The sequence below is a fragment of the Nyctereutes procyonoides genome, unplaced genomic scaffold (assembly GCF_905146905.1).
Source record: "Nyctereutes procyonoides isolate TBG_1078 unplaced genomic scaffold, NYPRO_anot_genome, whole genome shotgun sequence".
NCBI lineage: Eukaryota > Metazoa > Chordata > Mammalia > Carnivora > Canidae > Nyctereutes > Nyctereutes procyonoides.
In genome coordinates this window covers 44,690,140-44,705,217 of record NW_026575046.1, presented here as the reverse complement: position 1 = coordinate 44,705,217, position 15,078 = coordinate 44,690,140, and the positions used below count along the sequence as shown (strand labels likewise).

The window sequence follows — 15,078 nt, the reverse complement described above, 5'->3', positions numbered from 1 at the left end:
CACAGACATGGTGATCTTATCCATCCTTAGGGCTCTAATTACCATCAATATATTGATGCTGACTCTAAAATTTATATCTACATCCTGACATCTCTTTGAGCTCCAAACTACTATATGTAATTACATTTCAGATTTTTGTCCAAAACTGGACTCCTGATCTTCTTCCCCAAACCTGTCCCATCCACACACTTTTCCATCCCAGATAATGGCCATTCCATCCTCCTAGCCACCATCCCTGACCCCTTTCTTTTCTTTACTCTTCATATCTAAATCCATTGATGAATCCTTTGCTTTTTTAAATTGAGATAACAAAATTGACAATTTTAACCATTTTTAAGTGCATAATTCAGTGGCTTTTAGTACATTCACCATGTTGTACAACCATCATTACTATTTAATTCCAGAATATTTTCTTCATGCCCTAAGCAGTCATTTTGCATTCTCTTTTCTCCTCAGTCCCTGCTAACCACCAAACTGCTTTCTATCTCTATGGATTTGCTTATTCTGGACGTCTCTTATAAATGCAATCATACAATATGTGGCCTTTTGTGCCCGGTTTCCTTCACTTAGCATAATGTATTCAAGGTTCATCCATGTTGTACCACATTATCAATAGAGTTCATTTCTTTTTATGGACAAATAATATTCCATTGTTTGGGTATAACACACTTTGTTTACCTGTTCATCAGTTAATGGGTATCTGGGTTGTTTTTATTTTTTACTATTATGAATAATGTTGCTATGAATATCTCTGTACAGATTTTTGTTTGAAAACCTGTTTTCAGTTCTCTTGCTTATATACATACCTAGGTGTGAAATTTGCTGGGTTGTATGGTTAAATCCTTTGTTTTTACTTTTAAAATAGATCCAGAATCTGTGTCCACTTGCTATCACTTCAAAACGTCAACTCTGGCTCATTATCCCTCACCTGAACTTCTAACGATTTTATTTTTTTATTCATAGACACACAGAGAGAGAGGGGCAGAGACACAGACAGAGGGAGAAGCAGGCTCCACGCAGGGAGCCCGATGTGGGACCCGATTCTGGGTCTCCAGGATCACACCCCAGGCTGCAGGCAGCGCCAAACCGCTGCGCCACCGGGGCTGCCCTCACCTGAACTTTTAACTGGCCTCGCTGCTTCCACCTTTCTGTCCCACATAATTTATCAGCATCGTAGCCAGAATGAGCTCTTAAACCTGGAGCAGACCATGACATTCCCTTGCTCAGAACACCCAGGGAACCCTCATTTCTCTCTCTCTCTCTCTCTTTTTTTTTTTTTCATTTTTCTCAATGAAGAGGCCAAAGTCTTCCCACTGGTCTTTAAGGACCTCGTCTATTATCTGTCTGACCTCCTGTTCTCTTGCTCTCTCCCTTGCCCACACAGCTCCAGCCTTGATGCTATTTCTTGAACATGCCAGGCATACACTCATCTTGGGGGCCTTTACACTGACAAGCTCCTCTTCCCAGAGTGTTTTCTAAAAGTATTTTTTGGCTCTCTTACCTCCTTCAAGTCTTTTTTGTTTTTTAAAAGATTTTATTTATTTGAGAGACAGAGCACAAGAGAGCAGTGGGGGGGTGGGGTGCAGAGACAGAGGCAAAGGGAGAAGCAGAATCCCCACTGAGCAGGGAGCCAAATGCAGGACTTGATCCCAGGACCCTGAGATCATGACATGAGTCAAAGGCAGATGTTTAACCAACTGAGCCAGCCAGGTGCCCTTCTCTTCTTTCTTCTTCTTCTTCTTCTTCCTTCTTCCTTCTTCCTTCTTCCTTCTTCCTTCTTCCTTCTTCCTTCTTCCTTCTTCCTTCTTCCTTCTTTCTTCTTTCTTCTTTCTTCTTTCTTCTTCTTCCTTTTTAAGATTTGTTTATTTATTCATTAGAGAGAGAGAGGCAGGCTCCATGCAGGGAGCCTGATATGGAAATCGATCCCCAGACCTGGGGTCACGCCCTGAGCCGAAGGCAGACGCTCAACCACTGAGCCACTCAGGTGTCCCCCCCTTCGCCTCTTTTAAGTTTTATTTTAAATTTTATTTATTTATTCATGAGAGAGAGAGAGCAGAGACCTAGGCAGAGGGAGAAGCAGGCTCCATGGAGGGAGCCCCAGATCCGGGTCCCCAGGATCACACCCTGGGCTGAAGGCAGGTACTAAACTGTTGAGCCATCCAGGGATCCCCTCCTCTTTCAAGTCTTGTTCAAATGTTGCCTCTTGAATAAGGCAAACCCAATCACCACATTTAAAACCCTTTTAAACCTTCCCTTCCCTCATTCTCCACTTCCAACAATTCCAAGTCCCCTTACTCTGTTCAACTTTCACCCCCTGCCCCCAAAGTAATCACATTCTAATATGCTGTATCATTTGCGTATTTATTGTTTACTCTCTGTCTGCCTTACTGAGATTGTGAGTTCTACTAGTGCAGGGACTTAAAATTTTTGTTTTATCCACTAATGTCCTCCTAGGTCCTATAAATGCCTGGCACAAAATTGGTGTTTGATAAGTATCCATGGAATGAATGAATGAAAGAATACTGAATGTATGTGGCAAATGCTACCCTCAGTAGTTTAAGCAGTGACAGAGGAGCTAATGGTGCCTGGGAGCATACTTCTGAAGATGTTAAGTAAGGTATAACTACCTCCTGCCCTGGGACTGCTGTGAGGAATTTAATGTTGACTTTGCTACTTAATATATCAGCATAAAAGAACCTTCTGATTAGAGGGAATCTGGGATCTACAGTCCATCCATCATCCTTGGGCACAGGCTGACTGGTTCATTCAATAACTTGGGCTATCACTGAGATGTGTAGTTACTATGTAAGAGTCTTAAGAATAGAGATTTACAATTGCCTTAAAAAGTAGGTTCTGCATCAAGCAGAGGGAAGCCTGGTTATAATCAGCAATGATCATATATTTACAGAGCACCTATTCTGTGCAAGGTAGGTGCTGGATGCTGTAGAGGATGGATTTTCCAACTTTGGGTATTCATGGTCACAATTGTTTTTGTCATATCCAGGTATCACCTGTAGTAGTATTGACTTACTGATTTAAAAAATAAATTTGCCTGTTTCACCTAAGTCCACTTAAAAAAAAAAAAAGAAGCTTTATGTCTATCACAAATGGGAAAGCGGACTTACTTGATGCAAACAGAAAATAACTGTAAAAATAAAACAAAACAATGCAATGCAAATAAATTAGAGCATGATTTTTGTTACCTGCTACTGAGGGAGTCTTAGACCTACTCTCTTTGTTAAAAGGGGAGATTGGAAGTGTTAATGAGGTGTGAAGCACATACCAGCATCAGGTGGAGACGTTCTCCTCAACTGAACTGAAAGAATAAAAAGAGCCCTAAAGAGACGAGTTTTCCCCATCTGTGTTTCCATGTTATTTAATCCTCATCTGTATACCATATAAAATCATCCCATCTTTCATCAGGAACATGTAGGATATGTGGGGAATTCCAAGAGAGGCAAGAGTGGTCTTGCCCACCAAGACTCTCCACATCCTGATTTTTTGGCTGCAGGGACCCCTCCCTAGTACTCAAAGAAATGATGTTGAGAAGCTCCTGCCTCTGAGACCAGAATTTTAATGGCCGATCCCATGAAGGCTGAGAGCGCATGTCATCTACTTTCTTTTCCTTAAAGCTTCTAACATGGCTTAGTTTCAGAGTCTAAACCTATTCTGAAATGTTTATTCAAGTTCTCATCTCCTCCATTCTGCAGAAGACACCTCTGGCACCACACAAATAGCCTTCTTCCTTTTTGAAGTAATTAATGTTTCTGGTGACAGGCACCTTACACAGTCTGTAGAGAGGGAGCCTTTGGGGCAGGAGCTGATGAGGTGGCCCCTCCTAATGGCTCATTTCTGTCTTCCTCTTATGTTCTTTAGGGCATGTGATGATGTTATGGCCGCTGAGCATATTCTCTCTCTCCAAAAACGCTGTCAGAACAGCATCTTAGGTGTTAAATGTAGATCTGAGAAGAGGGTAATGTGAGAGGGAGGTTGTGCCGTCCTCCTCACTTAGGGAAATTCTACTCCATAAAATCCTACCATGTTCACATGTGCCTGGGGTTTGTAAGCCCAAAGACTTGCCAGAGAGAAGGGGTAGGGAGAAAATATAAGCCCTTGTGAGTGACATCTAGGATGTTTGTTTAACTTATATTTGCCAGGTTTGCCAAAGCAGTGCCATTCAGGCCAGAATTTGAATCTGTTTCAGAGTGGATCTGGAGACCCCTCCCTACATTCCTCAGAAAATTATACAGAGGTGGTATCTGCACTCTTCATCTATGAACTCCCCCATGTCCAAGTCTGTGGCTGCTTCAAACTAACAAATGCGTTGCTACCATTTTTTTTAGCTTTAGCACTGTGCTAGGCACCTTACACGGCAGGCCTCATTTACTTTTAGCAGTCCCATAGGGTGAGCACTATGATGACCACCATTTTGCTGATGAAGAAATGACACTTCAGAAAGTTTAAGATCTTATGCAAGTGACACAGTGAGTGATGAGCAAGGCCAACATCGGGGTCTTGAGATGTACTCAGATTCTAACATCGGAAAGAACAGTCTGAATTACAGGCCGTGCTTGGGGGCTGGGCATGGCTCCCCGTTTTCTGGGACTGAGGAGTTTCCTGTGATGTCAGAACTGGGAAAGACTGAGGCCTTGCAGGTTGTCGGGAAGGGAGTCTTTCTCCCAGACTGTTTTTTACATCCTTTCCTCTAATATCTGGTTATCACAGATATATTAATTGTCAGTATATTACCTTAAAAAAATACCTGTTAGGGCGCTGCTTTGGAGTCTGTGAGTGGGAAAAGAACCACTTCTGGCCCTCCTTCACCCCCTCCTGGTGGCTACACCTCTGCTCCAGCCCAGGTGCTTTGAACTCATGGGTACTCTATGCTGTTCTCCTTTGTGTTTGCATTCTCAGGAGGAAGTAAAACCTCCTCCAGCCTCAGCAGCTGCCTCTTGCATTCAGAAAGCTCTGTTTCCAAAACATCAATGATTTTTTTTGTGCACCAGAGAGAGAAGGTTCTGTTCTCTGCGTTCCTCCTGACTACATCTTAATTACTTCTTCTGCTTAAATTGTGAGCAGCAAGTTCAACCACTTTGCTCGTCTCCTAAGTGGCAAATTAAGACTAATTTAGACGGGGTTTACAGATTAGCCAACATTCAAACAGCAGAGAATGATTTGGTGTTTCTCTGCTGGGATCCACTCTCCAGGGGGCAGCTCATCTTGAACGGGCAGCAGGTGTGGGCTTGTGCCTGGACTGACTCTCTGCTCTGCCTGGGCCCTGCTTTCCCTGGCTTTGACTGCTCACATCAGCTCTATGCATGTGCTTCTCTAACACTACCTTTTATTTTTGACTCTTTGGAATGGTTTCTGGATTCAATTTTGTTGGACTTAGTTCCATCTGGTTTGATTCCCGTGTATTGAGTCTCTGTGAGGCACCGGAATGAGGAAAGTCCTATTGCTGTTCAGAAAATTCTGATAATTTTTTTTTTTCCTTTTCAGGAGAACCAGGGAAGTAGTTGAGGAGGGCCAGTGAGTTAGTGCTCTGTGAGTGATTTTGTTTGGACCTTGGCAACTCTAATGTCCATTCAGTCCCCTCTGAGGGCTCTCTTTTTGTTTCACTCTGGCAGACTCATCCCTAAGTTATCCAATGCCAAGCCACATTTTGGGAAGCACATTCTGGAGGGTGAGGGAATTCTCCTAAGTCTCAGACAGGCTTGGTCTGCCTTCCCATTCACACTGTCTCCTATGTCAAGAACACCCTTCCTCACTTCATAAAGCTCTCTGCTCAAATGCTACCTCCTCAGAAAGTCCTCTATGAGCACCCTAGATATAGAAGATCCTACCCATTATTCTCTAACCCCTTATCCTGTTTTATCTTCATAGCACTTATTGTTATCTGAAGTTATGTATGTACAGATGTCTTCCTGAGAGGTCCTTTAATTTGAAAGTACAGTAACTGAGCTATAACAGGCTAAGCCATGGGGAAGAGAGACCATGGCAGAGTATATGGCAGGGCCTCTCGATGAGGTGTGGTGGGATAATAGGATAGAACTAGCTTGGCCATAGCTCCTGGGCTCAAAAGGTACCAGCTTCTTTGGCTGTAGGGGATGCTGGGTTCAACTTCAAAGGCTCTGGAATGTGACAATGAGATACAGCATGGCCACAAGTTGATCTTTATGGTCGTCCTGCAGTATGGGACCTTGAGGGCAGCTGTGTGCTCAGCTAGCTGCTATTTCCTTTCTTGAGGATGGACGAGTGACTCCTAGTCACCTGAGGGTAGGGACCCTTTGGGTTTGATGTTTTCTTGACTCCTGGTCAAGAGCTGTGAGTTTCCTGGAACTTGGGGGGCCTTGGAGTGGGGGTCCCTACTCTTGTTCCTCTATAATGCATGGACAGGTAGGATGACTCTGAAAGTTGATCTCTTTGGATCAATCGATCAATCCATTCATCCTTCCTGATTTCCTTATTTACCTGAGGATAAGGATTTTATCTAGCTGTCCACTGCATCTCTAATACTTAGTATATGTCATATATTATGAAAAGATTTGTTGAATGGTTAATGGATGAATAGATGAGTAGAGATATGTGGGTGAGGAGATGGATGTTAGTATATGTTAGATATTATGAAAAGATTTGTTGAATGAATGGATCGATGGTTGGAGATATCTGAATGAGATAAGAGATAGGGATGCTTATTTTACCATTTTCTCACTTATTATGAGTCAGTAGGTTATTTGCCCTCCTTTGGCCCCTCAATCCATATCCTTCTCCAAGCTTCCTATGTCCTTTTAACTTTTGTTTATAGTATTTCTTTAGCCTTGAGCTCATTTCTGCCAACCAGGATCCCCTTCAACCTTCAGACCCAGTTTGACACGGAGCCCTTCTGTACTATGTCACAATTTTCAAATTTGAAGTTATCTACACACACACACACACACACACACACACACATATACATCCCCCCTTTGAGAGAAGGGTGTTTGTCTTGTTCATCATTGTATTCCTAGAATCTAGCATAATGCCACTCTATCAGTGCTTATTGAATAAATAACTGAACAAACACCTATATGGTAGCACAGACCTGATTCTGCTTTGCGTTATCATTGACCGTGTTTGTATCTTGCCAGTCTGCTTGTGAGGTCAGGAACTGGGTCTTAATTGTCTCATACCTATGCTAACTCAATGCCTCATTTGTAATGATAATGGTAATAGCAATAGCAAATACTCTTTTGTGAGCATCCACTATCTAAATGCTGGGCACTAAGCTTTACCTGCCTAAATTCATTTACTTCTCATAATCACTCTGTGGGATGGTTTTATTAGTACCTTTTCACAGAGAAGAAAACTACAACTCAGACAGATTAGAAACCTAGCCCAAAGTCCTTTGGCTTATAAGTAGAAGAGAGAGAATCTGAACCAGGTATTTCTGACACTACAATCCCATTATTTCCCCCTTCATAAGGCTGCTTTCTTGGGGTAGGAAGTGCTCTTATAAATGTTTTTTCAACTAAATGGACTTGAAAATGGTCAGGACATCTTCAAACAGATCTGAAGGCTGCTCTATCCTGCTGTCCCTTGACTGTTCTAGATACTGTACAGATCAGTGTTTATAGGTCTCTCCAGGATTATCATCAGAAGTAAGACCTTCTTTTGAAGTTCCCTTACAGTCTACTGAGACAACCACCCCGCAGGGAGCCACTGCCCAACTGAGATGGTAGAGTCCTCACCTGTCACGTAGTTCTTCAAATCCAGCTCATTGCTGAGAGGATTGTTGCTCTTGAACATATATAGGTTAAAGGGGGCTGGCTCCTTGCCCACGTTTTTCCACATGGTATAGTCTGGAGAGGTCCATCGTCCTGCCAGTACATCATAATCACGCTGAGTGAAGTGGACCAGCTTGGTCAGAGGATCATAGAGTCCCCCATGGAAGCCAATGACCATCTGGAAGTCAGGGTTGGAGTCATAATAAATCTCCCCATAGGCTGTATACTGCAGTTGTTTGATCATAAGACCGTTGATACTGAACACAGCCAGAGGAGTGCCAGTGTTATCTGAGGCAACATAGTACTCCTCCCCACTGCTGCTCTCCATGGCAAAGAGGTGACCTTGGAGGTCATAGTAGAGTGAGGTTATCTCTGAGTTGGAATGATTATATACATGAGTGATGCGGGTTGGGTTGTGGAGGTCAGAGTAGAAATACTGCAGGTGGTGGCCCAGGTTGGTCTTGTAGGAAGCCCGCCGCCCCACACCATCATATCGGTACTGGACGCTCCACCCACTGGCCTTGTTGTAGGCTCTTGTTAGGAGGCCCTTGGAGTTATACTCAAAGATGTCAGCCCCTCGCTGGCACAGATAGCCATCATCATCAATTTTGTACTGCACATCACCCAGTCTGGTTATCCGATCCCGGAGATCGTAGCGCAAGGGCATAAGGCGCACACTATTTCCCGGGTTTAGCAAGTGGAGGTTCCCATTGAGATCATAACTGTAGCGCCAGGTTGGGCGGTCATTGACAGCCACACTCTGGAGCTGCCCATCCCCATCATAGTCATAGGTGTACTTCGTGGTGTTAGCATAGGGCCCTAGTTTTAGCTCCCTCTTAATCACCCTTCCCATACTGTCATATTGCACTGTCATCCAGTACATGAGGGACCGAAACATCTCATACTGGACTTCCTTGATCCGTCCATGGGTGTCAAAATGTTTGCTGAGGGTCATTACAGCAGTGGTGATGATCTGGTTGATATCATAATAGATGACTCCAAACTTGCCAAAATGTTCCACCTTGCCAGAAATCTCATCATAACGGTAGAGGTCAACAGGAAGGGGAGTCTCACTTATCACGGGCTTGATGCTTGCAATCCGGAAGCTGTTATCGTGATAGGTGTAGTCAAACCTGGCATTGACCATGCCTTCCTCAGAGAACCTGTAGATCTGCTTGTCCACAAGTGGGCCAATCTTCCGGTACCTGATTGTGCAGGAGAAACCCCCACTTTGGAGACTGACCATTTTTAAAACACCAGTGGTCTCATCATATCCGAAAGTGACAGCAGTACTGTCATAGACAATCTCTGATAACTTGGAGAGTTTCCCATACTTGTAGAATACCTGGCGCCCCGTGCCCAAAAAGGATGTCTTGAGGATGCGGCCATCATCACTGTAGTCAAAAATGACTGAAGCGTTGCTTTCAGGGGGATTATAAATGTTGCGGATGTAGCCAATGGAAGTATGGGTGGACATGCTGTGCCGGGCGACACTGGGCATGGTGACAGCGTGGAGACGGTCGGAGGAGTCATACTCAAATATATACTGACGTTGACTCTGAAGCAGGAGGACCATAGACTGGAGGAAGGAAAGGGGGAAGGAACGCATGAGTTGGCTCCTTAAGACCAAACCCTCAAATGGACAGAATCTATTCCATTTCCCAAAATGGCAATTCAAAAGCCATGAAGGATGGGGAAGTTTATACCAGAGATTATGGTAGATTGACTTTACTGGGGATGCTAACTCTGATGAATCATGGTGGCTACCTGGACCAATGCTTCCCCAACTTTATTGTGCATGTGAATTATCCAGGAATCTTGCCAAAAGGCAGATTCTGATTTAGTAGTTTGGTGGAGGGAGGAGGAAGGCAGGGGCGGAGTAGGTGGCCTGAGAATCTGCTTTTGTAACAAGCTTCCAGGTGATCCTGATGTTGCCTGAATCATACTTTGAGTAGAGAGGGTTCAAGGGACTGAGGTGAGAGAAATTGAGTTTGCCTCTAGGGCTCGCTAACAAGAAATCCTAAGATTGCTTAGAAATGACAGCCACTGGCCCAGCAGGGGCACTCTTACTATATTTTGGCCACTCCTGATTACATCTGAAGAGAATGTATATCTTTCATTTAGAAAGTACTGAAAAGGTTAAGTAACCCAGAATCATTGATTTTGGGGGGATAAAAATGGCCTCAAACTTGAGGCAATTGGGAGATTCTTGCCTCCCTGGTCAACTATTCTAGTATTTTATGGCATAATGAGAAAGGGATTCAGGGATGACCATAGGGACTGAGCCCCACTCTTATGAAGGAGGTCACAGCCCTGTCTGCAAGTGACTGCTGTAATGGCGAGGCAAGAAAGGAAGAAATAGAAATGGAACCTCTGCCGAGGTGAGTACAGGTGAGAGGTTCAAGCTGAGCAAGCCCCTGTTTAATGACTTAGATGACCGGGACAGCCTTCAAAAGTCTTGACTTGTACCCTGAAGGGACCTCTTTTTACTCTTGCTCCAACCTGACCCTTTCTGATATGGAGACCTGAATCTGCCACTTTGAGACACAGGGAATTATGTAGAGAGAATTCATTGGCTGTTTCAGCCAATAGGCCAAATAGGAGAATGTTTCTCCATGTGCTTGAGTTTTAGGCAAAATTCCTACCCAGATGACTTAATTTCAGGCAAGGCAGAAATGAATCACTGCATTTCCAATTCATAAATAATGATTAGCTGTGAGGCCAGTGGGATGATTTTGTCCATTTCAACAGCACTTTTTCTTTTTTCTTTTGGAATAAAATCAGACAATCCGTTCTTTTTGCCATTACCAAGTGTCTAGAACTTTCCCCTCCTTTTAATGGTAATAGTGATGAGCATGTTATTTAAATAACATTTTCTTTCAGATATTCCTCCCTCCCAGCGAGAATGGGAGCATGAGGAGAGAACTCAGAGAGTCAAAGATTTTAAATGTCTTATGGTAAAGTATATCAGGTCATCTTAAAAAGAGCAGTGTGAATAAGGGAAAGTCCCAGCTGAGTGGGGGCAGCATATTCACCTACCTTGTCAAGGTAGGAGTAGCTCCACACCTTCCCATCAGCAAACATGCGGGACACAATTCGGCCTTGCTTGTCGATGTCTGTCCTTTCACTCATAGCCCCACGCTGAAGGCCAGCCAAGCGACCATTGAAGAAGTATGAGACGTTGACTGCTGCCAGCCCACTGCTGGGGAGCCAGAGGAATGGGCGGCCCACCTGGTCATAAATGATCCTCAGGGTGAACTTCCGGTGATCATCATAGATCTTTTCTGTTCGAATATTCCGGTCATAATCAATGGACAAGAGATTTCTTCCATGGACCTAGGAAAACACAATGGGCTTCATTTGAGAGACATCACCTCGGCATGTTAGCTTCTATGGAGGATATGGCTGACATGGCCAGGAAGCAAGTGTGCACTGGAGAAAGAACTAACCTTGAAGTTGTTTAGAGCAGTATTTTCTAAACTCCTTTACATCACGGTACATAAAGAAAATGGTAATATTTGTAGGGTGCACTAGGACACAGAAATGAGGCTTATGGTCAGAGATGACTCAGCTGGGCATGGCTGCTGTGACCAGTTATGTAGGCCAGGCACTGCACAATTATTAGGAGTGTCATCCTGTTGTAGAAAGTGTGAATGGTGAAAATTGTGCACTGTATCAATTAGCCACACACAATAGCCCTGGACACTGGGGTTCTGACTGCCCTGCTTGGCCACTGTGAAGGGCAAGATAAGATTTGTATATTTGCATACTTCCAATCCTTTTTTGGCACATCATCAGCTAAGTAGCTAAAGATCTTTAAGAGTAGGTGTGAAGATTTCTTCTGAAACCTCAAGTAAAGGTATCTAGGAGGGTGGGGGAGTATATCTTAGAAATCAGTATTTTGCAAAGATTTGGGAATAGGAAAGCTTGTTGCTATGTGAACCTTGTACATCTATCTAGAGAAAAATCTCTTGCCACTGTCAAGGATGCAAGACATCAGTGGGGAGACCTCAAGAGGGCTGGAGAATTCCAACAAAGGAACTGATTTACTTAGATTTGAAAGGAATAATGGAACACATCTAGACATAATTTAATATTTATTTAGAAGTTGATCTGATCAGAGGAGAGAGCCTGTCCCAGAAGGCAGAGCTGGGTGACTAGACTCTGGTTAGGGGCAGAGGAGAGGGACTCTTGAGATTCAGCTAGTCCTGAGTGGATGGCTGGAAGTGAATAAAATGAGGCTGACTGAGCCAAGGCTCTTTCAACATAATTGACTGCAAATCCAGACATCCCTGGGGTGACCACTGAAGTCAAGGGAAGATGTAAACAGGCAGAAGGAAGAGAAGTGGAGAGATATCTGGTACCTCCTTACCTTACCTAATAATTCAATAGCACTTAACAATAACAGTGATGACGGTGATGTTGGTGGTGGTGGTAATAACTTTAAACATGTTGGGGTTAGTATACATAGGCATTGTGTTAGGCAATTTGCATCTCCTGTCTGAGTTGGTGCTCACAAGGACCACCTGACAAATAAGGAAACTGAACCTGAAGTAGAGAGGTTACATACTTGCTCAAGGTCACATAACAATGAAGTAGTAGGGTTGGTCTGGAACTGAGGTCTTCACACTTGAACCAGTTAACACTTAAACATTTAATCAGTTTTACTGATTCCTGTATTATATATACAGAGTGCCCTGACTTGTCAAATGATGAAGAAACTGTAAAGCATTGCCACAGCTCTGGGGGCTCCATATTGTAGCTTGATGGGGAGAAAAGGAATAATTCTAATACTACAGACATCTGTATTCTAGGGAGCAGCACTGTTACCCAGCTAAAGAACTACATTTCACAGCTTTCTTTGGAGATAGGGGTGGCGAATGTGATGTAAGTGGTAGTTGTCAGCTGGGTCTCCTGGGAACCTTAAAGGAAGCTGACTCCACTAAGAAATAGGTACCCATTTGTTCTTCCCACTTTCCTCCCTTTCCCTGGGTTGAAGATGTCTATGATTCTTAGAACTCTAGCATTCATATTATAAATACGGGGTGACTTTGAGGATGGGAGCCTCAAGGATGATGGCACATATAAAGTCTAGATCCCTGTTGATTAGGTATCTTAAATGGTCATCCAGACCAGCCATTAATGGCTTACCTCTAGACTCCTTTTAGGTCATAACAAATAATAAGGCCATATCTTATTTAAGCTATTTTTGTTTCTAATCCCTGTTATCAGCAATTGAAACTAATCTAAAATGATATAAGCCCCTCATGCTTTGACAGGAACTGTGCTAGGTACTTTACATACCTTATCCCAGTTTAATTATCATAGACATAGGTAGAAATTATTTTATGTATGGGCAGTTGAGCTCACAGGGGGTCAAAAATCTAGACAAGTGGTGGAGGCTCTATCTGAACCAGGACTACTTGATTCTTCAAACTATTGCTGTTTCCATAGAGTCATCTCAGAAAGAAAAGGATAAAACACTTGAGATAAAATATTTCAGAAAGAAAATGTGTTAAAGCATGGAGATAGGAATAAAGGAGGTGAATTCTTAGGATTACAGGGCACCCAACTTCAAGTGGAATATTCATATAACCAAACATGCAGCCATGGGGAAAAACAGACAAGAAAGCAAAGGTGGAGGGAGTGGTAGAATTTTTAAAAAACAGGTCCAAAAGTTAATGCTGTCAGAATTATTAGGATCTTGACCCCAAATTAGAGTCATATCCAAAGCAAACTACAAGGTGGAGTCAGAATGATCACTTCCTCTGGAAACAGAAGTTTGGCCACGTTGGGTTGCTTCATTTGGGACAAGTGCAGAAGGCCATCAAGATTTTTAATCCTGTGAGTCGAAAATTTCAGTTCAAGACCTTGCCAACATTTTATTAGATTCATTTATTAGAATGAATAATGTGCCAACAATGAGGATGGATTTTCAGGGTTTCCTGAACCAACTGCTGGTGACTTCTTACCATGCCTATGTATTTCCTGTCTCCTTGGTCATCCTTCTATCCTCTTTCCCTTTCCTTACTAATTCCTCTTTTTGCTTCTCTTTGTTAATATCATACACCTTCCTGTGCATTATTATTTATTGAACATTAAACTCTGCTAGTCTCAGGCTTGGTGCCTGTTCTGGAATGCAGGGATGAACAAAACCAACAAAGCAATGTGTCCTGAGAATTTATGATGGGCTTGGTCTGTTCTCAGAGCTACCCGTTTTATTTAATTCTCACAACACTCTCAGGCAAGCACTATTATCTCACCTTTACACACAAGGTACAGATAGGTTTAAGTGCCTTGTTCAAGTTTATACAAATAGTAAGCGGTAGAGCCAGGATCTCAATCTAGAACTCTGTGTCTTCATCCTTAGGCTGTACCACCTCTCTGACCAGCTGCTTTCCATCAGGCATGCAATTCTAAACCACCTGGGATGCTCTCTCAAAGCACTGCTGCTGGGCTGACTATACAGCTGCTGAATCAGCCCTCTAGAGAATAGGGGCTGGGTGATTCTGGTGTGTATTCATGGTTAAAATACACTTGGAGTGATATAAATCCCTATCTTCAGTTACCTGAGTGATGCTAACAGGCAAATTATATATATAACCATGATATAATCATGTGTGTATCTATCTGCATATTTATCTGCATATATATATATGAATATATACTGTAACATGTAACCATGGGAAAGAACATGTAAATCATATATATAAGCATGACTATTGTTATAACAATTAATATTAGTATGTGAGGCTGCTAAGATGGCAGAAGGAACTGAATAGTGGGCAAAACCAGAAGAGGGGTCCCTAACCTCTGGCTGCCAACATTTGGGTTTATTGCTACTTCTTAGAACTGACAAGGCCCTCCCCTAGTCTGGGTCCACCAACCATAAAGAAGTAATGTATTCACTGTTAGACACTGATAATTTAAGGTGGGTTTAATTTCCCAATTTACCACATCCTTGGGAATGGGATTTTGTTACAGTATGGGTTCAAAATGACTTCCTCCTGGGACACCTGGGTGGCTCTGCAGGTGAGTGTCTTTGGCTCAGGGTGTGATCCTGGAGTCCCCAGGATTAAGTCCCACATCAGGTTCTGCAGGGAGCCTACTTCTCCCGCTGCCTATGTCTCTGCCTCTCTCTGTCTGTGTCTCTTGTGAATAAATAAATAAGATCTTAAAAAAAATTAACTTCCTCCTCCTAACTTTTTTGAGATGTAGTTAATATACATCACTGTATACATTTAAATTATATAGCATAATAGGCTGTGGGTATAATGAAATGATTTCCCTAATAAGTTTAGTTAATATCTGTCAT

At 43.0% G+C, this 15,078-nt stretch overlaps 1 protein-coding gene across 7 annotated transcripts in view; it reads right to left on the bottom strand.

The window, feature by feature from the left end:
- Positions 1-15,078, bottom strand: part of TENM2 (teneurin transmembrane protein 2) — a 1,067,650-nt gene that overhangs the window by 6,567 nt on the left and 1,046,005 nt on the right. For all 7 annotated transcript variants that reach the window (XM_055325563.1, XM_055325567.1, XM_055325564.1 and 4 more), the window contains 2 exons: positions 10,803-11,099; positions 7,728-9,342 (listed from right to left, as the gene is read on the bottom strand). In XM_055325563.1, coding sequence (XP_055181538.1) covers positions 7,728-9,342; positions 10,803-11,099 — 1,912 coding nt within the window. The remainder of the gene's footprint in view (positions 1-7,727; positions 9,343-10,802; positions 11,100-15,078) is intronic.